Raw genomic sequence first — 25,322 nt, forward strand, 5'->3', positions numbered from 1 at the left:
CATTGACTTAATTTGATTTAAAAAGCACCTGCTGTAGCATCTTAGTTTTTTTCGTTGCACTAAACATTATTTGATTTAACATTTTGGAACAATTATATACTTTGGTTTTATTGAATTTCACTGGTAAAGACTTTTTTTCTTTACACTGAATTTAAAAACAAATGCTGATTTAAGTAACATCTTTGTTTGGATTGCAGAATATGCAGTTGTTGCCTTTAATTTCACCTTTCAGCCTTTTCATTTCCAATTCAATTTCCTGTTAATTTCAGATTGCTTTCATTAGCCAAAAGCCAATTTAGCCTGTTAAATACCAAATAAACATCTTGTTCATGTATACTTTCATTCTTTTATTGTGTAAAAAAAAAAAACGGAAATCGGTATCGGAATCGGCCATGTAAGATCATGATCGGTGCATCACTAATATATACACACCAGAGGTGGACAAAGTACACAACTCTATTACTTGAGTAAAATTACTTACTCTATTACTTAGGGAATTTGGGGTTGGGGATTGGCACAAATATCGATTTATTTCGATCTTGATTCAGTATCAATTCATATGTATATAGCCTACTGTACATATAAGGAAACATAAGTTTGCCTTTTTAGCACTATTTCAAACTATTTTAAATGATATTTGCTCACATTCATTAATATTCACTTGTGTGTGCTTGTATAAGTATCATTAAAAATATTAGGATGTAAGTTATTAATGTTTTAAAATTTCACATTTAAAGAAATCTAGTGTTTGATCATGTCCTAATGTATTCAAATGCAAAACCTAAAAATAAGTAAGCAGTTTTGATCTGCAATACTTTTTTTGAACAACTAGACTAGATACATGTATATTGATTAAAGAGCCTTACAGACACCTATAGTGGGTAAACCATGGCATTACAAATTAAATTCATTATTTTTCCAGACACATAATGACTCTAATTTGCATTGGATTTCTCCATTTTAACATTAATTACTACACTAATTGTAATATAAATAAGAATATATTAGAAGTATTTATTTTTATTTAATTCATTAAATGGTCATTAATGGGACATAATTATTGCACAAATAATAGACCTATTTAGTACCAAAATATCTCCTCAAAATATTTAATAAATATAATTAAACTAAAATATAGAACATTTATTTAATTGAAAAATAGTTAAGGTGTATGGTCACATTTGACCACCAATGAGTACAAGTGTGACCAATAAGTGAGGAATACCTGAGGGCTAAATACAAGAAAAACATTAACATTAATGTTAAGATCTTGCATCTCCATCACTCTCCATAATAAAAGGATACTGTAAATGTGGTTGACGTAATAAGCAATGCACACTATGCTGTACCGTTTACCAAAACTTGATGCAAATACCTGAATAGTGAAACTGTCGTCTATCCATTCAAATGTATTGACCCAGCGCTAGAAGTAAAGAGAGCTCCGTGAACCACGTGACCGTGCGCGCCACGAGACGAGAGCATGTCGCCTTTGGCTTTAACTAAAATAAATAAAAAATGTAAAAGCTTAGACTTTGCTTTATAACAAAAGCAGGTTTGGCGTTTGAGGTTTGAGAGCGAGAGACGCACGTGAGTGACAGAGAGACGGAGGGAGAGCAGGGAAAGAAAGTGCAGCTGAACGAATACGCTGCGTGTTTTAAATAGGGTAAAAAAAAAAAAAAGAATAACGACACGCAATATGTGGCGGCCGGTGTTGATTCTGTGGCGCACCGCCACAAATAAGTCTATGTGGGGGAAACACTGGACCACCTTAAACTAATTTCAATACTTGTATAAAAGTTACAACGCTCTTTACAAAGCTGCTGTCACTTTAACAGAATGCATGGACCCTATACTCTGATACTGCATCCGATATTCTCCCAACTGTTTACTCTTCTCTTTCTCCCAGACATTTAAATATTTTTACATTTTATGAGACATGCGTCAAGTATATGCCAACTAAACTAATCTTTAATCTTTTTAGAAAACTGAAACACACTTTTAGTATGGCCATGGTGCACACACTGTGCCAAGGAACTGTCTTTTTCCATTTTGCTATAAACTGATCAGTGTTCAAAAAACTGTTAGGAAACTTCACATGACCCTACATAAATAAATAAAAACCTTTTAAAGAAGAAAAAATCATCCGCTTTCAAAGCTGCTACAGAAACGACTTTCGACTTCGAGGACTTTGATAGAAATGTAGTGAAGTAAAAAGTATGATATTTGTCTTTCAAATGTAGTGAAGTTAAAGTAAAAGTATCCCTAAAAAATAATACTCCAGTAAAGTACAGATACTCAAAAAGTGTACTTAAGTACAGTACTCAAGTAAATGTACTTAGTTACTGTCCACCTCTGATACACACACACATATATACATACATGTATATATACATATACATTTATACACACATATACAGTGAGGAAAATAAGTATTTGAACACCCTGCTATTTTGCAAGTTCTCCCACTTAGAAATCATGGAGGGGTCTGAAATTGTCATCGTAGGTGCATGTCCACTGTGAGAGACATAATCTAAAAAAAAAAAAAATCACAATGCATCATTTTCTTCCTAATTATTCTTTTTATTTAATTGCAGAAAATGTGCATCAAAGAGATAATGTTCCTCCCTTTCCCAGTAGAAATGTGGCTTTGTCTGAAAATGAACTTTAAGCTGTATCACTCGTATGCAAACAGGCTATAACGGCACTGCAGGCAGTAAACGCTGATAAACACGAGCGGGACAGATACGAGTCTGATTATCACAACCGTCAGGCAGAAGAATCCGCAGGAGGACAGCGCAGGGTCCCAGTCAGGAGTCCAGTTATAACCTGCACACACACAGTCAGGCTTAGAGACGCTTTTATAGCAGATGCTGTTGAAAAGATCATCACAACCGCCCCCAAAAAACAACAGAGTTGCTCTCATGAATGTCTGAATGCCATCGCATTTGCAGTGTTTCTCAACTAGTTTTGCCTCAGAACCGAGATTTTGTTAGTGAACCAGAATTGGATCAGAAATAGGAACAAAAGACATTTGTCAATTTTTGTGGTTAATGCAGAAATTATGGACGGAAATATATCTCCAAATATAACTCTTAAACTACGCTCTTAAAATTAAAGGTTCTTTATTGGCATCGATGGTTCCATGAAGAACCTTTGACATCTTTCAGTTGCACAAAAGGTTATATAGGTTATAACGACATATATTTTCTCCTAATAAGGGCATGTGTTGTATAGTGTTGTGTGTATATATGTCTGTATCCACAATAGAGAATTTATTTAGCCCATGCCTTTGTCACACTTGTTTGAAAAGCAGAAGCAAGCTCAGCGTAAAAATAGGCTCTTCCGCTACCTGTATCAGTGGCAGTGCCCATAGCACGTAATTGTTGTAGCCTAATTTATTGATGTAGCCGATAGTTCTTAACAGCCATGGGTAACAGGTGCCATGGACCACTCATGATTAGTCTGAGTGGTGTAACTTTAACCTAGTAATGACGGACCCCGGTGCAGCCACAAATATCATAACTATCTATAAGGCCTACTGCAATTAAGACATTCAAGAAATGTATTAAAAAGAAAGACGCTTTCAGCCTTACTCAAAGGCCGCGGAAACATGGCCAGTGGGTTCGTTACACACGTCAATCCATTCCCCGCGTTCTTATTTTGCGTCTTATGTATTAAATATACAGGCAATTAGATGAAACATTGATCAAAATTAAAATACAATTTATAGAAAACGAAATTCACTTTAAAGAAATGATTTCTGCAAAACAACACTCAATAAAAATCATGTCTGATCCCACTCCATGTCTCCAGACATATTGCGCGTCTTACTCATGCGGCTCACTTTTCATCATCAACATATGAAATTAAAACAATAATATAATAGGCTCATATTTAAACATATAGCCTAACTATGAATCTAAATAGGCTACGTTTTGCATTTAGCCTACTCCACTCCAAACGCTTCAAAAATGTATTTTGTTTATTAAACGCAAAGTTTTAATTTAAAATTTAATTTCTAAATTCAGTTCATATTTCCAACAAACGTAATTCCGAGCCAAAATAACGAAGTGGTAAAAAAAATGCAAAAATGAAAAATAGTAAAGAATTTGCGGCCGCGGGGGTAAGATTGGCTATAAGACGCGCAATATGTCTGGAGACATGGAGTGGGGTCAGACATGATTTTTATTGAGTGTTGTTTTGCAGAAATCATTTCTTTAAAGTGAATTTCGTTTTCTATCAATTGTATTTTAATTTTGATCAAGGTTTCATCTAATTGCCTGTATATTTAATACATAAGATTTCTAGAATGTCTTAATTACTGTAGGCCTTATAGATAGTTATGATATTTGTGCACCGGGGTCCGTCATTTCTAGGTTAAAGTTATGCCACTGATGCTAACATGAGCGGCCCGTGGCACCTGCTACCCGTGGCTGTTATGAACTGCAGGCTACATCAATAAATTACAATACTTTCGTGCTATGGGCACTGCCACTGATACAGGCAGCGGAAGAGCCTATTTTACGCTGAACTTGCTTCTGCTTTTCAGACATGGAAGTGTGACAAATGCACATGGGCTATTTTAATTCTCTAATGTGGATACAGGCATATTTTGTACACATCACTGTACAACACATGTCCTTATTAGGAGAAAATATATGTTGTTAAAATGAGAAAAATATGTTGTTTTAACGACATAAGATCTCGTTATTACGACATAATTGAGCGGAAAAAATAATATGTATGTGGCAGCAATGCGTCACCGTAATTTGGCAACCCAGCGCTGGGTAAATATTGGACAGAACACATGCTGTTTTTTTTTTTTTTTTAAAGGTGCACTATGTAAATTTTTTTGAGTAAAATATCCAAAAACCACTAGACCAGTGTTATATATTTTGTTCAGTTGAGTATTTACAATATCCCAAATGTTTCCAACTATTTGTAAATGGTGAGAAATTGCTATTTTAACCAAGGAAGCGGGACGTGTGAGGACGTCGCCTGTCAATGGCGTCATATCTGTGTTTCCCTCGGTTTCTGGTTTTATTTTTGCAGAAACGCTTTACTCTAATTGCAGTGTGAACAAGTGTCATAGCAGCCGCTGAGAGAACGCACAGAGTAACGTCATAACATCATTTTCAACACACTCAGATGTGTCTAATATGATAAACAGAGCTGCGTTACCTCATACTCATGACTGTGTCATAATAAAAGTCCCGTTGCTCGCAAGGCGTGTGTTGTGTTCATCTTATTAAAAATCGCTCCAGCCTCTGTTTTGAACAGGTGACCTCTAGTGGACGGAAAAGTTACATAGTGCAGCTTTAAGTGCTGGGTCATTATCATTAATAGATTTTTCATTTTAGATAATAAAAATGCACTCTAAAATCTGTTATATGTATATAGGACAGGAACAGGAACTGTCCCAGTTCATGAAATCACAATCTTATATATTCATTTTTGATATGTTACATGAAAAACAGCTCTACCTTGTGCCATCTCGTCTGTCAGACATTTAAAGATGCTGTATGTAAGTTTTTCATTTCATGCTTGCAGATATGTTGGAAACATGCTAAATTCACCTACTTGATTCTCAGAAAAGCAATGGTACAGTCTTTGAAATGTGCGTTCCCTGTCGGATTATCTGTTTTTGTTTTGGTTAGTATTTCGACACCACAGGTTGCCAGGTGGTGGAAAACACAGTGCATTGCAGCTTTGGAAGCCGCCAAACAAACTGGGTCAGAGATCGCAGGTTCTGCCCGACCTAAAAAGCCTCTGCATGCATCTAAAAATCTCTATGAACGGGGGCATAGTAAAATGCAGATAAATCAACTCATTAACATACAGTGTGGCTTTCATTGTCCATTGCGCTCGCTCCGTTGCATGTCCTCAAGCTGGCAACCTGCTTTAGCGTCGAGTCTGAGGAGGAAGGAATGGGGAAACAACAGTCTCTAATATTTTCAATTTGGACTGCAGTACCACTAGGTGTCAATCCTACATACCGCACCTTTAAATGGTTAGTTCACCCAAAAATTAAAATAAGCCCATTATTTACTCACCCTCAAACCATCCTAGGTGTTTATGACATTCTTCTTTCAGACGAATAAGATCAAAGTTATATTAAAAATGTTCTGGCTCTTCCAAGCTTTATAATGGCAGTGAATTGTTGGGTCATTTTTGAAGTCCATAAAAGTGCATCTATCCATCATAAAAGTGCATCTATCCATCTTAAAAGTGCATCTATCCATCATAAAAGTGCATCTATCCATCATAAAAGTGCATCTATCCATCATATAACTGCTCCAGCTGATAGCTGCTTCCTGCTTCGCTACTGTTCGGACGCTCTTGCTTACTGCTCCGCGCTTTGCTCTATCGCTTCTATATTTTACAACTTCAGCAAATCAGCACAGTGCTCAAACGACAAAGCTTGACTCCAATGATAAAATTAGAAACTCTGATGACTGAATTCCTAAACAAAAAGCGGAATATTTCAACCGACCAGCCTCCCACTGCCGACAGCTTACATTCCGGAGAAGGGAAAACACAGCTGCCTATATTCAAAAGGATAAGAAAATGCCTCTTCTAGAATCTACTTGCTGCACAAACTGCCACAGACTTTTACAAAGGATTGCAGTTCTTGAAACAAAGTTATTTGCGGAACCATCCATCCAGACGAATCACACAGCAGAGTTTCAACATGATCGCCCTCTGCACACTGCCGGTGAGTCCCATAAATGTAGTGCTACTCAACATGTAGAGAAACAAGTAACTGATCAACACACTAATCGATGGCACAAACAGGGAGCAAGACCAAAAGGCACTCGAGACATCAGATTGTCACGAGCATCACATATTGCCGCAGTAGCATGCTCTACCCCAGACACAAGGATTGCTAACACTAGTTTTCTACCACCAAATATACATCTTGAAAACAGATTTGAAGTGCTAATGAATGTGGGTGAGGAATCCCCAAACGTGATAAATGTGACCGAACACAGATTGAATCAGCCCGCAACTAACACTAATGCTAACAGGTGCTCAAGGTCGAGAAGACAGCGGCCCTCAGCTCAGAGCGCAGCCGAGCCCAGGACTCTGATAGTGGGCGACTCCACAATCAGAAACATTAGCAGCAGGGATAATACCACATGCTGCCTTCCACAAGCAACAGTTTCTGATGTAAACAGGGAACTTAAGAACATTCTGATGAAACATAAGACTGCAAATCGACTTATCATTCATGTGGGAAAGAACGATATTCAGAGAGAGGAGTCAGAACTCCTAAAGAGGGATTTCAATGAACTTTTTGACACACTTAGAAAACTGAAAGTTCAGCCGTTCATCAGTGGACCACTTCCAGCAAGAGGAACAAATAGGTTTTCACGGCTACTTGGGCTTAATACATGGCTGCAAAAAACCTGCAACATGAAGAGAGTGAACTTTATCGACAATTTTAATCTCTTCTGGAGTCAGAGACAACTGTTTACATCAAATGGCCTCCACCCAAACAAACTCAGTGCAAGAGTGCTAAAGGACAATATTTATTTTTCCCTTCATCATCCTTCAGCTGTGTGTGCTAACCCACTCAACCTGGATGGCACACACACACCAGTACAGTACGATCACAGGACTTCATTTCGGCATCTGAATGGACATGCGGTTGATACACCCCACAAGGACAATGATAACACCACGCAGCCACAACAACCACTTCTCATGGACACACTCCCAGCTGAGCCCCGCCCTCAGAGCTCACCACAGACACACTGTGACGAATTAGAACTGCTCCAAGTGACACAGATCGAGCCACTAAACAGTAACATCTCAGCCCATACTGTGGAGTCTGTGGAGGCACTGGTAAAAATGGGGACCATCAGGGTTGAGACTGGTGAACTTTTACAACTTATAGGTGATATAAGCAATAAGCTGGAAGAAATGTCACTGACTTTTACACTTTTACACTTTTAACTCAAAAGTTAAGAGTGTAATTGATGATATTGCTCCTGTGAAAGTCAGAAAAAAGAGTAGCAAACAAAAAGCACCTTGGAGAAACTCAACAGCAGTGCAATTAATGAAAAGACAATGCAGGAAATCTGAACGCATGTGGCGAAAGACAAAACTTGTAGTCCATTACAACATTTATAAAAACAGTCTTCGTGCGTTCAATGTGGAACTAGGCAAAGCTAGACAGACCTTCTTTTCAAATATTATAAATAGAAACATAAACAACACACGCACTCTTTTTGCTACTGTAGAGAGACTAACAACCCCCCCGAGTCACATTCCCAGTGAAATGCTCTCAGACAGCAAATGTAGTGAGTTTGCCTCCTTCTTCTCCGAGAAAATCATTAATATCAGAAATGCGATCAGCACATCCTTGAGTTGCTCTGAGGTGAGTCAGATCAGACCACAACCTCATGAAGTTATTATGACTGATTTCGAAGCAATTGATGGTAAAATTTGAGAAGAAACGGTACAGCACCTTAAAACATCAACCTGCGCTCTTGACACACTCCCCACTTCTTTTTTCAAAAGTGTGTTTAACTGTTTAGAAGCAGATCTCCTAGAAGTGGTAAACGCCTCACTTCTTTCTGGGACTTTTCCAAACTCCCTTAAAACTGCAGTAGTAAAGCCTCTCCTGAAAAAGAGAAATCTGGATAACTCCATACTGAGCAACTACAGACCAATCTCAAATCTCCCCTTCATAGGCAAGATCATTGAAAAAGTTGTTTTCAGTCAGCTGAACAAATTCTTGAACTCAAATGGATACTTTGACAATTTTCAATCTGGTTTCCGACCGCATCACAGCACAGAGACAGCGCTCATAAAGAGTATAAATGATATTCGCCTCAATACAGATACAGGCAAAACATCAATTCTGGTACTACTGGACCTCAGTGCTGCATTCGACACTGTTGACCACAACATACTTCTTGACAGGCTAGAAAATTGGGTTGGGCTTTCTGGAATGGTCCTCAAATGGTTCAGGTCATACTTAGAAGGGAGAGGTTATTATGTGAGTATAGGTGACCATAAGTCTGAGTGGACATCCATGACATGCGGAGTCCCACAAGGGTCAATTCTTGCACCACTCCTATTCAACCTGTATATGCTGCCACTGAGCCAAATAATGAAAAATAACAAAATGGCTTACCACAGCTATGCTGACGACACCCAGATCTACTTAGCCCTATCACCTAATGACTACAGCCCCATTGACTCTCTATGTAAATGCATTGATGAAGTTAACAGTTGGATGTGCCAAAACTTTCTTCAGTTAAACAAAGACAAAACTGAAATCACTACATTAGGAAACAAAGATGAAATTCTCAAGGTGAACGCATATCTTGAGGCTAAGGGTCTAAAATCAAAAAATCAAGTCAGAAATCTTGGTGTGATTTTGGAGTCTGACCTGAGTTTCAATAGTCATGTCAAAGCAATAACTAAATCAGCTTACTATCATCTGAAAAATATTGCAAGAATTAGAAGCTTTATTTCCAGGCAAGACTTAGATAAACTCGTTCATGCTTTTATCACCAGCAGGGTGGACTATTGTAATGGTCTTCTCACTGGCCTTCCCAAAAAGACCATTTGAAAGCTGCAGCTCATACAGAACGCTGCTGCCAGGATCCTGAGCAGAACCAGAAAATATGACCATACCACACCAGTCCTCAGATCTTTACACTGGCTTCCAGTTACATTTAGGATAGATTTTAAAGTGCTATTACTTGTATATAAATCACTCAATGACCTAGGACCTAAATACATTGCAGATATGCTGATTAAATACAAACCCAACAGATCACTCAGATCATCAGGATCAAGTCAATTAGAAATACCAAGGGTTCACTCAAAGCAAGGAGAGTCTGCTTTTAGCTATTATGCCAGCCGTAGCTGGAACCAGCTTCCTGAACAGATCAGATGTGCTCCAACAGTAGCCACTTTCAAATCCAGACTCAAAACACATCTGTTCAGCTGTGCATTTACTGAATGAGCTGTGCCACTGTACGTCCGACTGATTGCACCTTATCTTATGCATTTACTCAATGAGCTCTGTGCTTTGTCCAAACTGCTTGCACTGTAATTATGTGTTTCAATTTAACCCTGTTTTATTTTTAGTTTTTAATTATACTTTTTATTTTTTTATTTTTTTTATTTTGTTAAGGCTGTCTGGGTGGAAGAGGTTGAGAGACGGGGGAGCGATAAATCGAAATCCCTCCGGTGCGAGGACGATCCGTTTAGATCTGCTCTGACGGATAGATACAAATATTTTTAAAGTAAACCTGACTCTCCATTTTCTTCCACCCCAGATAGGGGATTTCAGCTTTATTTTTTATTTCCTTTTAATTCCTATTATAACTGTTATACTATATATATTTTTAGAATTTTTTTCACTTATGACTATTTTAACTTAATTTCTATGTAAAGCACTTTGAATTGCCACTGTGTATGAAATGTGCTATACAAATAAACTTGCCTTGCCTTGCCTTGCCTTGCCTCCACACGGCTCTGGGGGGTTAATAAAGGCCTTCTGAAGCAAAGCGATGCATTTGTGTAAGAAAAATATCCATATTAAAAACTTTATAGACTAAAATAACTAGCTTCCGGCAGTCAGCGGTGCACAAATCGACTTACGATGCTAGAGTAACCCTTGACCCTTGAAACCTTGACGCATGCGTATTGACGAATGCAGAAGCGTAGAGGATAGAGCGAAACAAAACACCGGTCATGAATTAGAGTCTAAAACAAGACTTTTTAAAGAGAAATGGCGGAGGATTTGGATATAAGAGAAGAGGGGCTTGAGTTTGTTGCCCAGCTCTATCCACGAGAGGCGTCAAAGCTTGAGATGCTCCTGTAAATCACGTCAGGGGTTACTCTTTTAGTCGACTTGTGTACCGCTGACCACCGGAAGCTAGTTATTTTAGTCTATAAAGATTTAAACATGGATATTTTTCTTACACAAACGTGTCACTTCGCTTCAGAAGGCCTTTATTAACCCCACGGAGCTGTGTGGAGCACTTTTATGATGGATAGATGCACTTTTATGATGGATAGATGCACTTTTATGATGGATAGATGCACTTTTATGATGGATAGATGCACTTTTATGGACTTCATTCGGCCTTTCGGCTAGCGTTCCCAGCCGACGTTAGATGTGACTTACATGTAAACAGAAAAGTGAAACTGTGAGACTACAGACATTTTCCTCTTTGCACAGCAATAATTTGATAGGAATACAATGTAATACAAACCTTAATTTCATTCAGGAAGTTTTCTCTTAGAACAGAACACAAAATGACCGTTGACAAGCGTATCCAGTTTTAACCGGTTTGGCACAGAACATTGGGTTACTTTGGGTAGGTATGATGACCCAGCAGCTGAGTTACAGAAAAACTAGCCAGCACTGGGTAGAAATATTAAAAATACCCCAATAAAATGACCCACTAGGTTGAACCCAGCATTTGGGTTAAAAAAAAATAACCCAGCATTTTTCAGAGTGACCCAGCACACGGGTAAAAATGTAAAAAATAACCCAATACATTGACCCAGCAGGCTGAACCCAGAATTCAGGTTAAAAAACAACCCAGCATTTTTTAGAGTGCATCACAAAAGCATTTGAGAACAGACACAGAAACGTGATGTATTGCGATGACGGTCAGACATTCATGATTGTGAGTAAATTGAGATTGAGAGATCAGGACGTGTCTTACTCTGCTGTGTGTCTCGGGTTGAGTTGTCTGTGAAAGAAAGAGAGAGAGATGAGAAGTGAAGCTGTTGTTGAAAAGGATGAGTATGTTTATTACTGACACTTACGACAGAGTTTGTTTTCACACGTCTCTCTGGCACAGCCGCTGCATGAGGGCCCTGTTGTGTATGGAGCCTTTCCCCTGTAATTTCCTCTGTTGAAAACAAGTTCACTCTTTGCAATCATGCAGCTTCCTGCTTTACATATAATGGCTTTTATGTGGTTCTTTATTCTTGGTACACCTGCGCTACACCTGCCAACGAGGCTTTGTTTGATAACATTACACTCTAAGACAAACTGAAAAGATTTACTGCACGGATATTATTCGTTAAGTTTACGTTAGCAAAATGTACGTTTCCTTCAACTCTATGCAATAATTCAAAATATGGATAAAATATGATTTCATAGTAACCCAGTACATTGGGCCCTATTTTTATGGACTTTATTTATAGAGTTAATACACCGTAAAATATGATATGATCAATAACAAGTCATGGCAACATATGGTTTTACATTACTTTAACTCATCAAAGGAAATTAAGCAACTTTTTATAAGTTTTCAACTTGATTTTGAAGTCAGTTTAATATAATTTAAGCTGAAATGACAGTGACCGAACTAAAGTTTTTATTTATGTCAATAATATGAGATAACAACAATCAAAACTTGTACAGCATCTGTTGATAGGTTAATGTTACTTTATGAATATGCTATTGTTGATCAATTCATGTTCATTAATATTGCATTAATTATTGTAAATTTATAGAACTTTAATTTGTTAACCCTCTGGGGCTCTTCGGTCATTTCTGACCCGAATTTTTTAAAATAAAAAATCGTAGCTTCAAACTTGGTGACTTTATTGGTACTTGGTATATGAACACCCCAAACAATTGGGGACAGGATTTGAAAAGTCTAAGTGGTCGTAAAAAAAAAACGCTCAGAACCTTCGGGTCAAAAATGACCCCCATAGGAAATGAATGGGAAATTGGCAAAAATATGAAAATACAGAGTTTTTTTGTGCATACAATCTACAAATCAGCCAGGATGCAGAAAAAAAGGACTCAACAGTGAAGGGGTGAATCTCTAAAACATCAAGAGTGCAAAACAGACAAAATAAACTCACACACACACACAAAAACACAATTAGCTTTTGGAATGGCGCGTTAATTTGTGTGTGCGTGTGTTTTTGTGTGTATAAGTGTGTGTGTGTGTGAGTTTTTTTTTGTCTGTTTTGCACTCTTGATGTTTTAGAGATTCACCCCTTCACTGTTGAGTCCTTTTTTTTCTGCATCCTGGCTGATTTGTAGATTGTATGCACAAAAAAACTAATTTCTCATTCATTTCCTATGGGGGTCATTTTTGACCCGAAGGTCCTGAGTGTGACTTTTTTTTTTTTACAACCACTTAGACTTTTCAAATCCTGTCCCCAATTTTTTGGAGTGTTCATATACCAAGTATCATTAAAGACACCAAGTTTCGGACCATTCCGATGAAGCTATGATTTTTAATTTTTTTTTATAAAACGCAAGATCCACTATAGTGGTAAAAATTTGCTATTGCGTGATAAAAATGCTCAATGTGTCCACCGGATGGCACCGATCTCATTTAAAAAATTGCTTTCATGAGGCCTAGGCTTGACTCTAAAATGAAATACAGCTTTAATAAAAAAAAATTATATATATATATATACAGTGAGGAAAAAAATAAGTATTTGAACACCCTGTTATTTTGCAAGTTCTATCACTTGGAAATCATGGAGGGGTCTGAAATTGTCATCGTAGGTGCATGTCCACTGTGAGAGACATAATCTAAAAAAAAACAATAATCCAGAAATCACAATATATGATTTTTTTAACTATTTATTTGTATGTACAGCTGCAAATACGTTTTTGAACACCTGTCTATCAGCTAGAATTCTGACCCTCAAAGACCTGTTAGTCTGCCTTTAAAATGTCCACCTCCACTCCATTTATTATCCTATATTAGATGCACCTGTTTGAGGTCGTTAGCTGCATAAAGACACCTGTCCACCCCATACAATCAGTATGAATCCAACTACTAACATGGCCAAGACCAAAGAGCTGTCAAAAGACACTAGAGACAAAATTGTACACCTCCACAAGGCTGGAAAGGGCTACGGGGAAATTGCCAAGCAGCTTGGTGAAAAAAGGTCCACTGTTGGAGCAATCATTAGAAAATGGAAGAAGCTAAACATGACTGTCAATCTCCCTCGAACTGGGGCTCCATGCAAGATCTCACCTCGTGGGGTCTCAATGATCCTAAGAAAGGTGAGAAATCAGCCCAGAACTACACGGGAGGAGCTGGTCAATGACCTGAAAAGAGCTGGGACCACCGTTTCCAAGGTTACTGTTGGTAATACACTAAGACGTCATGGTTTGAAATCATGCATGGCACGGAATTTTCCCCTGCTTAAACCAGCACATGTCCAGGCCCGTCTTAAAGGGTAACTAAACCCTAAACCAACTTTTTTTAGTTAATGATCTGTAATACTGGGGCTTTATTAATGCTGTTCATTGATTCGAGTAAATGTTTTGACATTTGAGTATAAAGTGTTTTAATTCTATAAAATATGGTGTAAAACCGCCAAAGTGCTGCCCTCTTAAGGTTGAACAGTGGCTACTGCAGTTGAATTTTCCTATTGGACGTTGTGGTACATCGTGACGTAGGATGGTACCTCCAACGGCTCACTATCCGCGCCCCTGGCACGAGCTCACCACGCCCTCAGAAATGTTTCCCCCAATCACAGGATGCGAACGGCTTCAGTCCAGTATGAACTCTCATGTTACATGAAGTAAACATTATGAATGAAACTCACTGATATTTGCTTTAACATTGTATTGAAGAAAATACGGTTAAATAATGCAGTTGTCAGTACACGTCAGGCTTTGCTTGCGATATTATTGCCGCCCGTCATGTGTACAGATAATTTTCATACATGAGACGCGCTTTCAAACCCTGACACTTAAGTGGTTGCCGCGGACGCAGATAGATTAGGTCAGTTCTCTTGCGCGGCTGCTTCACTAGCATCGTCGGCATCGGGAGTTAACGCAGTTTGAGCAGCGGCTCGCATTGATAAGGCTCCGGGTTTGTGTCTGTTACAGACAATCCACCCTCCTCCACTTCAGGTGAAGATGGAGAAATGACCGCTCTGTTGCAAAGCTGGCGTCACTCCAGTCATTCTCCATCTTTGCGACTCGCGAGTCTGACAGCTGTCAATCAATCCGTCACTGCGGGTCTCAGGTGCACGCCCTCCGCTCAGCCCCGCCCTCGGTTCGTCCCCTCTGTGTCCGCCGGGCTCTGCCCACTTTTCCAGCATTTTTTGAAAATTGCCAGTGGGTGGAGTTAAGCTCTGAGCAGGGGTTTAGTTACCCTTTAAGTTTGCCAATGACCATTTGGATGATCCAGAGGAGTCATGGGCGAAGAATGACAATTTCAGACCCCTCCATGATTTCTAAGTGGGAGAACTTGCAAAATAGCAGGGTGTTCAAATACTTATTTTCCTCACTGTATATATACATTTTTTATTATATTCAATGGGAAAAATGGGTCATAATTATTGCATAAATATTAATTATAAATCATAAAATTATCTCAAAACACCAAAAAAGAAAAGAAAAAATATTATTGAACAAAAATATATTTCATTGATTTTACTCAAATCTTTTGTATCTTAATCCCGCCCTCCGGGTCATTTTTGAACCGAAGGTCCTGAGTTTGACCCATAAATGAAGAACCCCAGAGGGTTAATCATATTAGTTACATGAATTAACGTTAAACAATACTTCTAGAGCATTTACAGCCCCATATTAGGTGGCCTTAACTACTATGTACTTACATCAAAAAATAAGTACAATGTACTTACTGTGTTCAAATTGTATTGTAAAACACCTTTGCTGATATTGAGTTGGAATACGGGTAGGGTTAGGGACAGGTGTGGTGGTGTGGGTAAGTTTAAGGGTAGGGTTAGGTGTAAGGGAAGTGTCAACTGTGTAATTACAAATGTAACTATAGAAATTAATTACAGACGTAATTACATGCAGGTATTTTTTAAATGTAAGTACAATGTAAAAACATGTATGTACACAATAAGTGCATTGTATCTTATGATTAATTAACATGTTAGTACATAGTAGTTAAGGCCACCTAATATAAAGTGGGTCCGCATTTACTGTATTAACCTCAATGGTAATTTCAGCATTTAAACATTATTAAAATATAAAGTTGTATCTGTTAACATTAGTTAGTGCACTGTGAACTAACATAATAACACACTAATATTAACAAAGATTATGAAATGCTTTAAAAATATATATTGTTTATGTTCGTTAATGCATTAACTAATGTTTTTAAAGTGTAGTGTTATTACAAATAGTGTGTATATAAAAAAATAACTTGTTAGTTCACCTAAAAAGGAACGTTCTCAGAACGTTCTGGCAATATTCTTTCAGTAACGTTAATAGAACGTTCGTTTAAAGTCCGGTCTTTAATAATGTTGTCTAAACATCATTAGCACAGACATGTTATTTATACATTGTTATTTTAATTGACCGTTCGCAAAGACCCGCCCCCTTTAGTTACTGTTGCTATGTCCGACAAGCCATATAATACCTCAAAAATAGAGCCAGAAAATATCTCGCGGAGCAAAGAGGACACTGACAACACGCTGACAGACAGGACAGAGCAAGTTAGTTTTGATATGAAACAAAGTATAAACTGTGAAATTGTCTTTTTTTTTTTAAAGAAAACGAAACAATAAATAGCGTTTGGTGGCTTTTTAATGTGTCGTGATCGCTGTAGCGCCGCCTCAGTTAAAGCTGCGCGTGAACCGATTATCTCTTCCTTCTAGTTCACTGATAAGCACGAAATAAACATGAATGAACACTAAAAGAAATGTTGTTTCAACCTGGGGAAAGACGTCAGTACACATCGCTTTTCCAAGTTTAAGTCCACCAACGTTAATCTACTAACTCTTCTGACTGCTTTGTTGTACAAAACGGCCGATTTGGCGATTTGACCAATCTGTCAATCAAACTTGCGGCGAAGGGTTAATTGGGTTTTCTAACATTTTTAAAGGAACTCTGCATTTTTAAAGGAACATAAAAAAAAAAAGGCTCATTTTCCAAATATCGAGTTTTGTTTTGTAGAAAGTGAATTGCTTCTTTAAAGTGAATTTCGTTTTGTATAAATTGTATCTTCATTTTAATTATTTATTATTAAATTTTTTAGCATGAGACTACTTTCAAAAACAAAAAAATTGTAAAAAAAAATGCTCTTAGTAATTTTTGTCTTGTTTCTAGTCTAAATATTTAAACATTCTTAAATCAAGATGCATTTACTAGATAAGTACAATATATAATATATGTCCTCTTGCTCTCAGTCACACACCTGAATTAAGCTAATTCATTATGCAGGACATTGTGTTCTTTTGTCCTCTCAGGTGAGATTCCAACATTATTCATTAGATATCACACCTCCTCGCATACGGGCTTTGTGAAGAAAAACTGTCTTACAAATTTTAAATCAGTATATTGTTTTATGTGAATGAGTAGGCTCAATGATTCTCACATCAGTTTAAAGCAAAAAGGCAAATACACCCATTAGTCTAAAGTCTTGTGGACACATATCTATTGTGTGTTTTGAGGCCTTAATTTAAAAAAAAAACGTGCATAAACATGCATAAACATTTTTCTCTCAAAAATACAAGCATGTACATACATGTTGCTTTCATATTATGGTAGCCCAGTTTGTGCTGAATAGTCAAGTCAAGTCAACCTTATTTATATAGCGCATTTAACAATGCAGATTGTTTCAAAGCAGCTTTACAGTGTTAAACAGGAAAATAATGCAATATAATTGTATTCAGCCGTATAGCCGGAGAAAACGGTGATGTCATCAGTTCATTTCAGTTATCGTACAGTGACAGTGTGGGCTTTAGATCAGTAATTTAGTTTATATGGTTAATTTAGTTTAATAATTAGATTTATTTGGATATTTAGTTGAAAACTTTAGTGTCCCCAACTGAGCACGCCAAGCCAGAGGCAATAGTGGCAAGGAAACCAAAACCCCATCATTAATGTGTTTATAAGCAACTGAAAAAAACACAAATGTCAGAGCATGTCAAAACTTCTAAAGGGCCCCAAAAACAGCTCATACTTCTAGGGGTTAATATTTGAAGAATGATTCAATGGAATGTTTTCTTGACATTTACGGAACATGCACCTACACTGTGGAATCTGTGGGAACTTGTACTGCGTGTTAGAGCAGCTCCAACTATATCAAGCTTTAAAACTCGGTTAAAAACTAATTTATTATCTATTTGACTGCGTATTGAGCCGTGTTTTACATGTTTCTGTGTTTTACTTCGAATTGACCTCTGTGTGTTCAGTTTATCTCTGTACAGCACTTTGGGCAACTGTAGTTGTATTAAATTGGGCTTTATAAAGTAAAGTAAATAACCAAGAAACATTTTTAAAGAGATTCACGAACCGAGAAATCAAAATTCCCTTGATCTTCATGACCCCTTTAAAACTGGAGAACATTCAGAAATAACGTTTTCATAACTTAATAGGAGCATTAGCAGAATGCTCTTAGAAGTAAAGCTTATTGTAAAGCGTTTCTGCATTTCATAATAATCGGCCAACTGGTAAAAAAAGCACCATTTTATTAGCTTGCAAAGCTGATTTACTGACGCTGAAGTGTTTTCATACTTACGCTGTTGCATAGTTGCACACAAATATGATTGCTGGCTGTGTTGAGAAACTTGTCACACCGTTGGGACAGGCCTGCGCCGCACAACCAACCTTGTACGTATCTGCCCAAACAATCTTAATGTGCAGAAAACAAGCAATACAGAGAGGTTTTATTCACGTATGTTTGAACATGTGAGTGTTTAGTTAAGCTTTAACCAGATCTGAGCGTGTACCTGTGTGTAGTGACCGCACACGTTTGAGCACTTGCCCGTAGAGTAATCGTAATCTTTGACCTCGTCCACCCATGACTTCACTGCAGATTTCACTGTGAAAATGCTGTAGGGAGTTCCAACCCAGATGTTTTCACCCACAGAAGGGAACGTAGGGTGCATCCTTCTCACCTCTCTAAGGTGAATGTTATGTTCAAAGATGCAGAATCTGGCCCAGGCCCGCGCCGTCACCGCCAGCCCTGCATCCCACGTCTGCACACAGACACATACGCTTATTATGGCTTTGTTTGTGATTAATGTACATCTTATGACCCACATGCAAACGATCCTGTACACATTCATGCCTTTGCATCTGTTGGGAAATTCTGTTCATTCCCTTCTGTTCATATCCCTGGGAGCTTAATGTTCAACTTTTAAGGCTGGGAGACCATTTTAGACAAGCTAAGACCAACAAATCAACACAGGATTTTTTTTTGCCCAGCAGGACATAGATGTTATTTCCATAATCTCATGAAACAGGATATTGCATAAGCCAAAAAAAAAGAAAATCTAATTTGAAAAGAGCATTCAAAATATGAATAAAAACTGTAATAGCATACTAAAGCAGCACTGAAACTAGAAGTGATTAATAAATACTATAATAATATAAAAACACTGATGTCGTTTATTGTAGTTTATATTTTTCCACAGTTAAAAGTGAAAATGAAACATTGGAAAAAAAATGTAGAACAGGATTCTGCATTGATAGGATACCGAGGAGCTAATTTGAAAAGATCATTCAAAATATACTGTAATAGCATACAAATAATACTAAAACAACACTGATGTTTATTGTAGATTATATTTTACATATTTATTGTACTGTACAGGGTTGATTTAAATGGCTGAAACTAAAACGTCTTTTTTTCACCATTGAAACAGGATATTGCATAAGAAAATAATGTAGAATTGGTTGGATCCTGAGCAGTCAAGTGGTTCAAAAACTATTCATGACGTGAAAATGAAAGGCGTTTGTTTATTACAAAAATTTGTATCATTTGGAATAATGTGCACCAATTATTCTTGCACTATACGACCAGGAACAAGTATGAAGACAGGGCTGTTTTTAGCCGTTCTGATGCCCTAGGCGAAATCCTTATTAGTGCCTCCAGTCAAATTTTAAAAAGCAACATTGGTATTAATGGTATTAATTAACATATACATACATACATTCCAAATTATATTTATACGTAATATTTATAAATTTGACAAAGGTGTCATGTGTCTTGAGTGTCTGATTCATTAAGGCATCATAAGATAATAAGAAGGCATAATAAGACATGCCAGAATTAGTTGTGGTATCGGTGATATTTCCGATACTAGTATCAACTCTACTAATGGGCACATTTAAAAAAAACACTCGACTTGTAGTTATGCTGCAATTATTATACGGAGTGTCTATTCACACCAAACGCTCGCATATGCAAGTAAATTTCCCGCTAGGCGACAAAATAATATTAGCCAATGGCTAGTATATTTTCAGATTTTACTCGCCTGTGACTGAGTTAGATGAGAGAAAGAGATAGGCTATACATGCCGTGTCAAGAGAATTGACCCATTAGATTTAAACAGTCTTCTTTCTTCTTGTACTGTGGATATAAGTAGATGCAAAAAAGCGAAAATTCCAGTTTGGGCAGAAAACGCTTGATAATTATTTTAAAAAGGTAAAACAGACTTTCAGGGTCACGCAGGGTAAGGTGTAAGGGAAGTGTCAACTGTGTAATTACAAATGTAACTACAGAAATTAATTACAGACGTAATTACATGCAGGTATTTTTTTAAATGCAAGTACAATGTAAAAACATGTATGTACACAATAAGTGCATTGTATCAAATGATTCATTAAAATGTTAGAACATAGTAGTTAAAGTCACCTAATATAAAGTGTTGCAAATGTGAACATGTGGAGTAGGGCTGGGCGATATATCGCATGACATTGTTAGGCGCATCTTGTCAGTAAAGCCGGTTCCTTGATTAGTAGTAAAAAATCGGCATCACCTGCTTTCAGAGAGAGCGGCATTTACTACACAGAGCCGTAGTTCACTGACAAGCTGAGCCATATCGCATTAATTATCACGGACGTATCGTCTGCGATAATTAATGCGATATGGCTCAGCTTGTCAGTGAACTACGGCTCTGTGTAGTAAATGCCGCTCTCTCTGAAAGCAGGTGATGGCGATTTACTACTAATCAAGGAACCGGCTTTACTGACGAGATGCGCCTAACAATGTCATGCGATATATCGCCCAGCCCTAATGTGGAGTTGGTGGTCCAGTTTTGATACATTTTATACATTCGGTTAGTTTTGGTTTGGTTTCTCATTGCAATTATGTGAGCGCACTAAAGAACTTTACATGACGCACTTGGGTCACTCTCAATCATCTTCTATGTGATTTACTTCCTGTAAATGGTCTGAAAGTACGAACCATACAGAAAATGTGAATCAGTGAGTCGAATCATGATTCGGATCGCGTGTCAAACCGCCAAACTGCTGAAATTTGGCGATCTAAACTGCTGAATCGACTCACTGATTCATAACGCTTCGAAGATTCATGATGCCGTGTTTTGAAATCGTCATCACTATATAAGTCGTTATTTAGGGTTTTTTTGCGCACAAAAACCATTCTCGTCACTCCATAAAGTTATTTAAGAACCACTGTAGTGAGATGGACTTTGTAACAACGTCTTTAGTACCTTTTAAGGGTCTTGAGAGTGAACCGTGCCATTGTGCCAATGGAGGCCTTTCAGAGCCATCAGATTTCAACTAAAATATTTTCATTTGTGTTCCGAAGATGAACGGAGGTCTTACGGGTGTCGAACGACATGAGGGTGAGGAATTAATGACAGAATTTTCATTTTTGGGTGAACTAACCCTTTAACATGTATTTTACATATTTTTAAAAACTGAAAATGTACTAGCCATTGGCTAATTTAAGACATTATTTTGTCGCCTAGCGGGAAATTTACTTGCATATGCGAGCGTTTGGTGTGAATAGACACTCCGTATAATAATTGCAGCATAACTACAAGTCGAGTGTTTTTTTTAAATGTGCCCATTAGTAGAGTTGATACTAGTATCGGAAATATCACCGATACCACAACTAATTCTGGCATGTCTTATTATGCCTTCTTATTATCTTATGATGCCTTAATGAATCAGACACTCAAGACACATGACACCTTTGTCAAATTTATAAATATTACGTATAAATATAATTTGGAATGTATGTATGTATTTGTTAATTAATACCATTAATACCAATGTTGCTTTTTAAAATTTGACTGGAGGCACTAATAAGGATTTCGCCTAGGGCATCAGAACGGCTAAAAACAGCCCTGTCTTCATACTTGTTCCTGGTCGTATAGTGCAAGAATAATTGGTGCACATTATTCCAAATGATACAAATTTTTGTAATAAACAAACGCCTTTCAAACGCCTTTCATGTTACATGTTACATAACACACGCTTGTGTTAGTGAAGAACTCACATTGAGTGTGTGTTATGAGTGTGTGTTACGTGTTAGTGAAGCGCTCGCATTGAGCGTGTGTTATGATTGTGTGTTACGTGTTAGTGAAGCGCTCGCATTGAGCTTGTTATGAGTGTGTGTTACGTGTTAGTGAAGCGCTCGCATTGAGCGTGTGTTATGAGTGTGTGTTACGTGTTAGTGAAGCGCTCGCATTGAGCGTGTGTTATGAGTGTGTGTTACGTGTTAGTGAAGCGCTCGCATTGAGCGTGTGTTATGAGTGTGTGTTACGTGTTAGTGAAGCGCTCGCATTGAGCGTGTGTTATGAGTGTGTGTTACGTGTTAGTGAAGCGCTCGCATTGAGCGTGTTATGAGTGTGTGTTACGTGTTAGTGAAGCGCTCGCATTGAGCGTGTGTTATGAGTGTGTGTTACGTGTTAGTGAAGCGCTTGCATTGAGCGCGTGTTACGAGTGTGTTACGTGTTAGTGAAGCGCTCGCATTGAGCGTGTGTTACGAGTGTGTGTTACATGTTAGTGAAGCGCTCGCATTGAGCGTGTGTTACGAGTGTGTGTTACATGTTAGTGAAGCGCTCGCATTGAGCGTTTGTTATGAGTGTGTTACGTGACATTCATTACAAGATCATCAGTTAAAACATTTTAAATGCACCTGCAAACAATTTTTCTAGTCATGTATTTCATCATTGAGGATTTCTTAAAAATACTATGTAAAAATCTCGTCTTGTTCTCGTGAACCCAATCTCGTGTCTCGTCTCATGAGATAAGTGTCTTGTCACACCCCTAGTAAATATGTAAATTATGCATCAGCACGCAATTGTGTCATGATGTTAGTTTCACACGTTTTGGCCCTATTGGCCTTCCATAGTCTAGCGCATGTTTAACATAGAAAAACAATCTTTATGATTGACCCAGTGAGTCATCCGTGTTCATACCGGTTCACACACAGCATCATACCGGTAATTTACTGCTAATGTAACTACTGAATTGCCCAAACCAATTTAACAGTTCACACTTGATCTCTAAAAGATGTGAATTTTAATCTGATTATGCTTTCGGCAGTAAATCCAGGACTTTCAGCTCTGTTTAAACCGTCTTACCCTGTTTAAGACTCCATCTGAACCTGCTGATCTCTGATCAAACATCTCATATTTACCATGTAGCGCATGTTGCTGGCCGGCGGATTCGCGTTGGTGCGGCCCATGTTGTGTTCTCTCACACATTCCTCAATAAATGCTGGATCCCTGATATCAAAGAAGGGCTCGCTGGAAACCACATTTAGTAGAACCGTGACCGAGATCAGAACACGAATTAAGTCACTCATCTCTGAGTTTGACTGACGATCGAGAGAGAACCTTTTCCTGTTGGTGTGAACATCGTCCTCACTTGTGTTTTTTTTACTTTTTTTTCCTCACTTCTGTTTCTGTCAAAACCTCACATTGGTTGACATACACCGCGCTGCATTGTGGGTTAAGCCACTTCCTCCTCCTCACCATTTGAACACTGGTTATCATCAGGTTAACTGGTTAAGTCCAATGGATGAAAAATTTTATATCGTGATGTATGAGTTTGGTATCTCTACCACAAAAGTAGTTTTAACTGTGCAATCATTTTTGCAAAACTAAAATAATGTAAGATGAGCATCATAACCTGCATGTATATGTGGTGTAACTGTGGCATATCATGTGGTTTCCTGTTTCTGATGAAAGCAGGGCTTTATTTGGCAGTTCTGATGTGATGCATGGGAAACTTTTTCTCTGACCAGGACAATGTCTGTCAGTGCTGTTAACTGAAAAGTCGCTTTCGTTATTTGAAATAAAGCTAAAACATAAATATATGAAAAACTTCAACTTAAATAACAACTCTTGCCTTGGCAGCTTACCGGAATAAAATAAGTTGAATGTTAAGTGAAATTGAAGTATGAAATTGACTAAAATGAGGGCGGCAGTGGTTCAGTGGTTCATGTAGGTTGTCTACAAACCGGAAGGTTGGTGGTTCGACCCCCGGTTCCACCTGACCAAGTGTTGAGGTGTCCATGAGCAAGACACCTAACCCCAGCTGCTCCCGACGAGCTGGATGACGCCTTGCATGGCTGACACCGCCGTCGGTGTGTGAATGAGTGTATGAATGGGTGAATGTGAGGCAAATGTGAAGCACTTTGGATGGCTGTAGGTCTGTTAAAAGCGCTATATAAATGCAGTCCATTTACCATAAAACTGAAATAATAGCTAAATGGAAATATAAAAAAATAATAAAAATAACAAAAGCAACTAGAAATAAAATATCCGAAAATATATATAAAATAAATACATTTGTAGAATATTTAAACATTTTAGTAATACTATAAAATGCTACTAAAATAACACTGATGTCTATTGTGGTTTATTATTTGGTAACACTTTAGAATAATGGTCATTAGTTAACTTGAACTAATAATGAACAGCACTTATAAAGCATTTATGTATCTTTGTTAATGCTAATTTCAACATTTACTAATACATTATTAAAATCTTGTTAAGATTAGTAAATGGACTGTGAACTAACATTAACAAACCATGAACAGCTGTATTTATATTGACTAACATTAACAAAGATGAACAAATACAAATACAAAATACTGTTATATTTTGTTATAAAAACTGTTTTAAATACTGTTATATAATAGCAAATACTGCTCATGGTTAGTTTGTGTTAGTTAATACATTAACTAATGTTAACTAATGACCATTATTCTAAAGTGTTACCTTTTATTTTATATTATGGTGGGGTTTAAAAGTCGTTTTTTCAATGAAAATGTTTTTTTATTACAAATTATATAATCAGAATAAAAGTTAAACTTAAAAAAGTTCAATGAAAATTAGAAATGTTGCCATGTCAACTAATGGAAATAAATTAAGAACAAAAAAAAGGAAAATAAAAATATTAATAAAAATGACAAAAGCAACTAAAATTAAAATGAAACTTAAAGTATAACAATAAATAAAAAAATTAAATATTAATAACTTTATAGTTTATATATACACTGATCAGACATAACATTATGACCGGTGTGAAGTGTATAACACTGATTATCTCTTCATCAGCTGTTAGTGGGTGGGATATATTAGGCGGCAAGTGAACATTTTGTCCT

General features: G+C 37.4%; 1 protein-coding gene across 1 annotated transcript; it reads right to left on the reverse strand.

Annotated features, from left to right (window-relative positions):
* Positions 1 to 1,129: 1,129 nt before the first annotated feature.
* On the reverse strand, positions 1,130 to 23,678 carry glipr1a (GLI pathogenesis-related 1a). Its single transcript, XM_079817514.1, has 6 exons — positions 23,349 to 23,678; positions 18,679 to 18,927; positions 18,468 to 18,580; positions 11,806 to 11,891; positions 11,703 to 11,729; positions 1,130 to 2,826 (listed from the first exon to the last, which is right to left on the reverse strand). The coding sequence occupies exons 1-6, from the start codon at positions 23,514 to 23,516 to the stop codon at positions 2,675 to 2,677; spliced, it is 795 nt and encodes a 264-aa protein (XP_079673640.1). The 5' UTR covers positions 23,517 to 23,678; the 3' UTR covers positions 1,130 to 2,674.
* Between the last annotated feature and the right edge of the window lie 1,644 nt (positions 23,679 to 25,322).

Source organism: Gobio gobio, assembly GCF_949357685.1.
Source record: "Gobio gobio genome assembly, chromosome: 5".
NCBI classification, from domain to species: Eukaryota; Metazoa; Chordata; class Actinopteri; order Cypriniformes; family Gobionidae; genus Gobio; species Gobio gobio.

Excerpts from the sequence above, each read along its gene's own strand:
- glipr1a (XM_079817514.1), bottom strand. The coding sequence starts at position 23,516 with ATGAGTGACTTAATTCGTGTTCTGATCTCGGTCACGGTTCTACTAAAT. Across the intron at positions 18,581-18,678 it reads TGTGCGGTCACTACACACAG|ATTGTTTGGGCAGATACGTA; the intron begins GTACACGCTCAG and ends CTGCACATTAAG. Across the intron at positions 11,730-11,805 it reads GTGTGAAAACAAACTCTGTC|ACAACTCAACCCGAGACACA; the intron begins GTAAGTGTCAGT and ends TTTCTTTCACAG.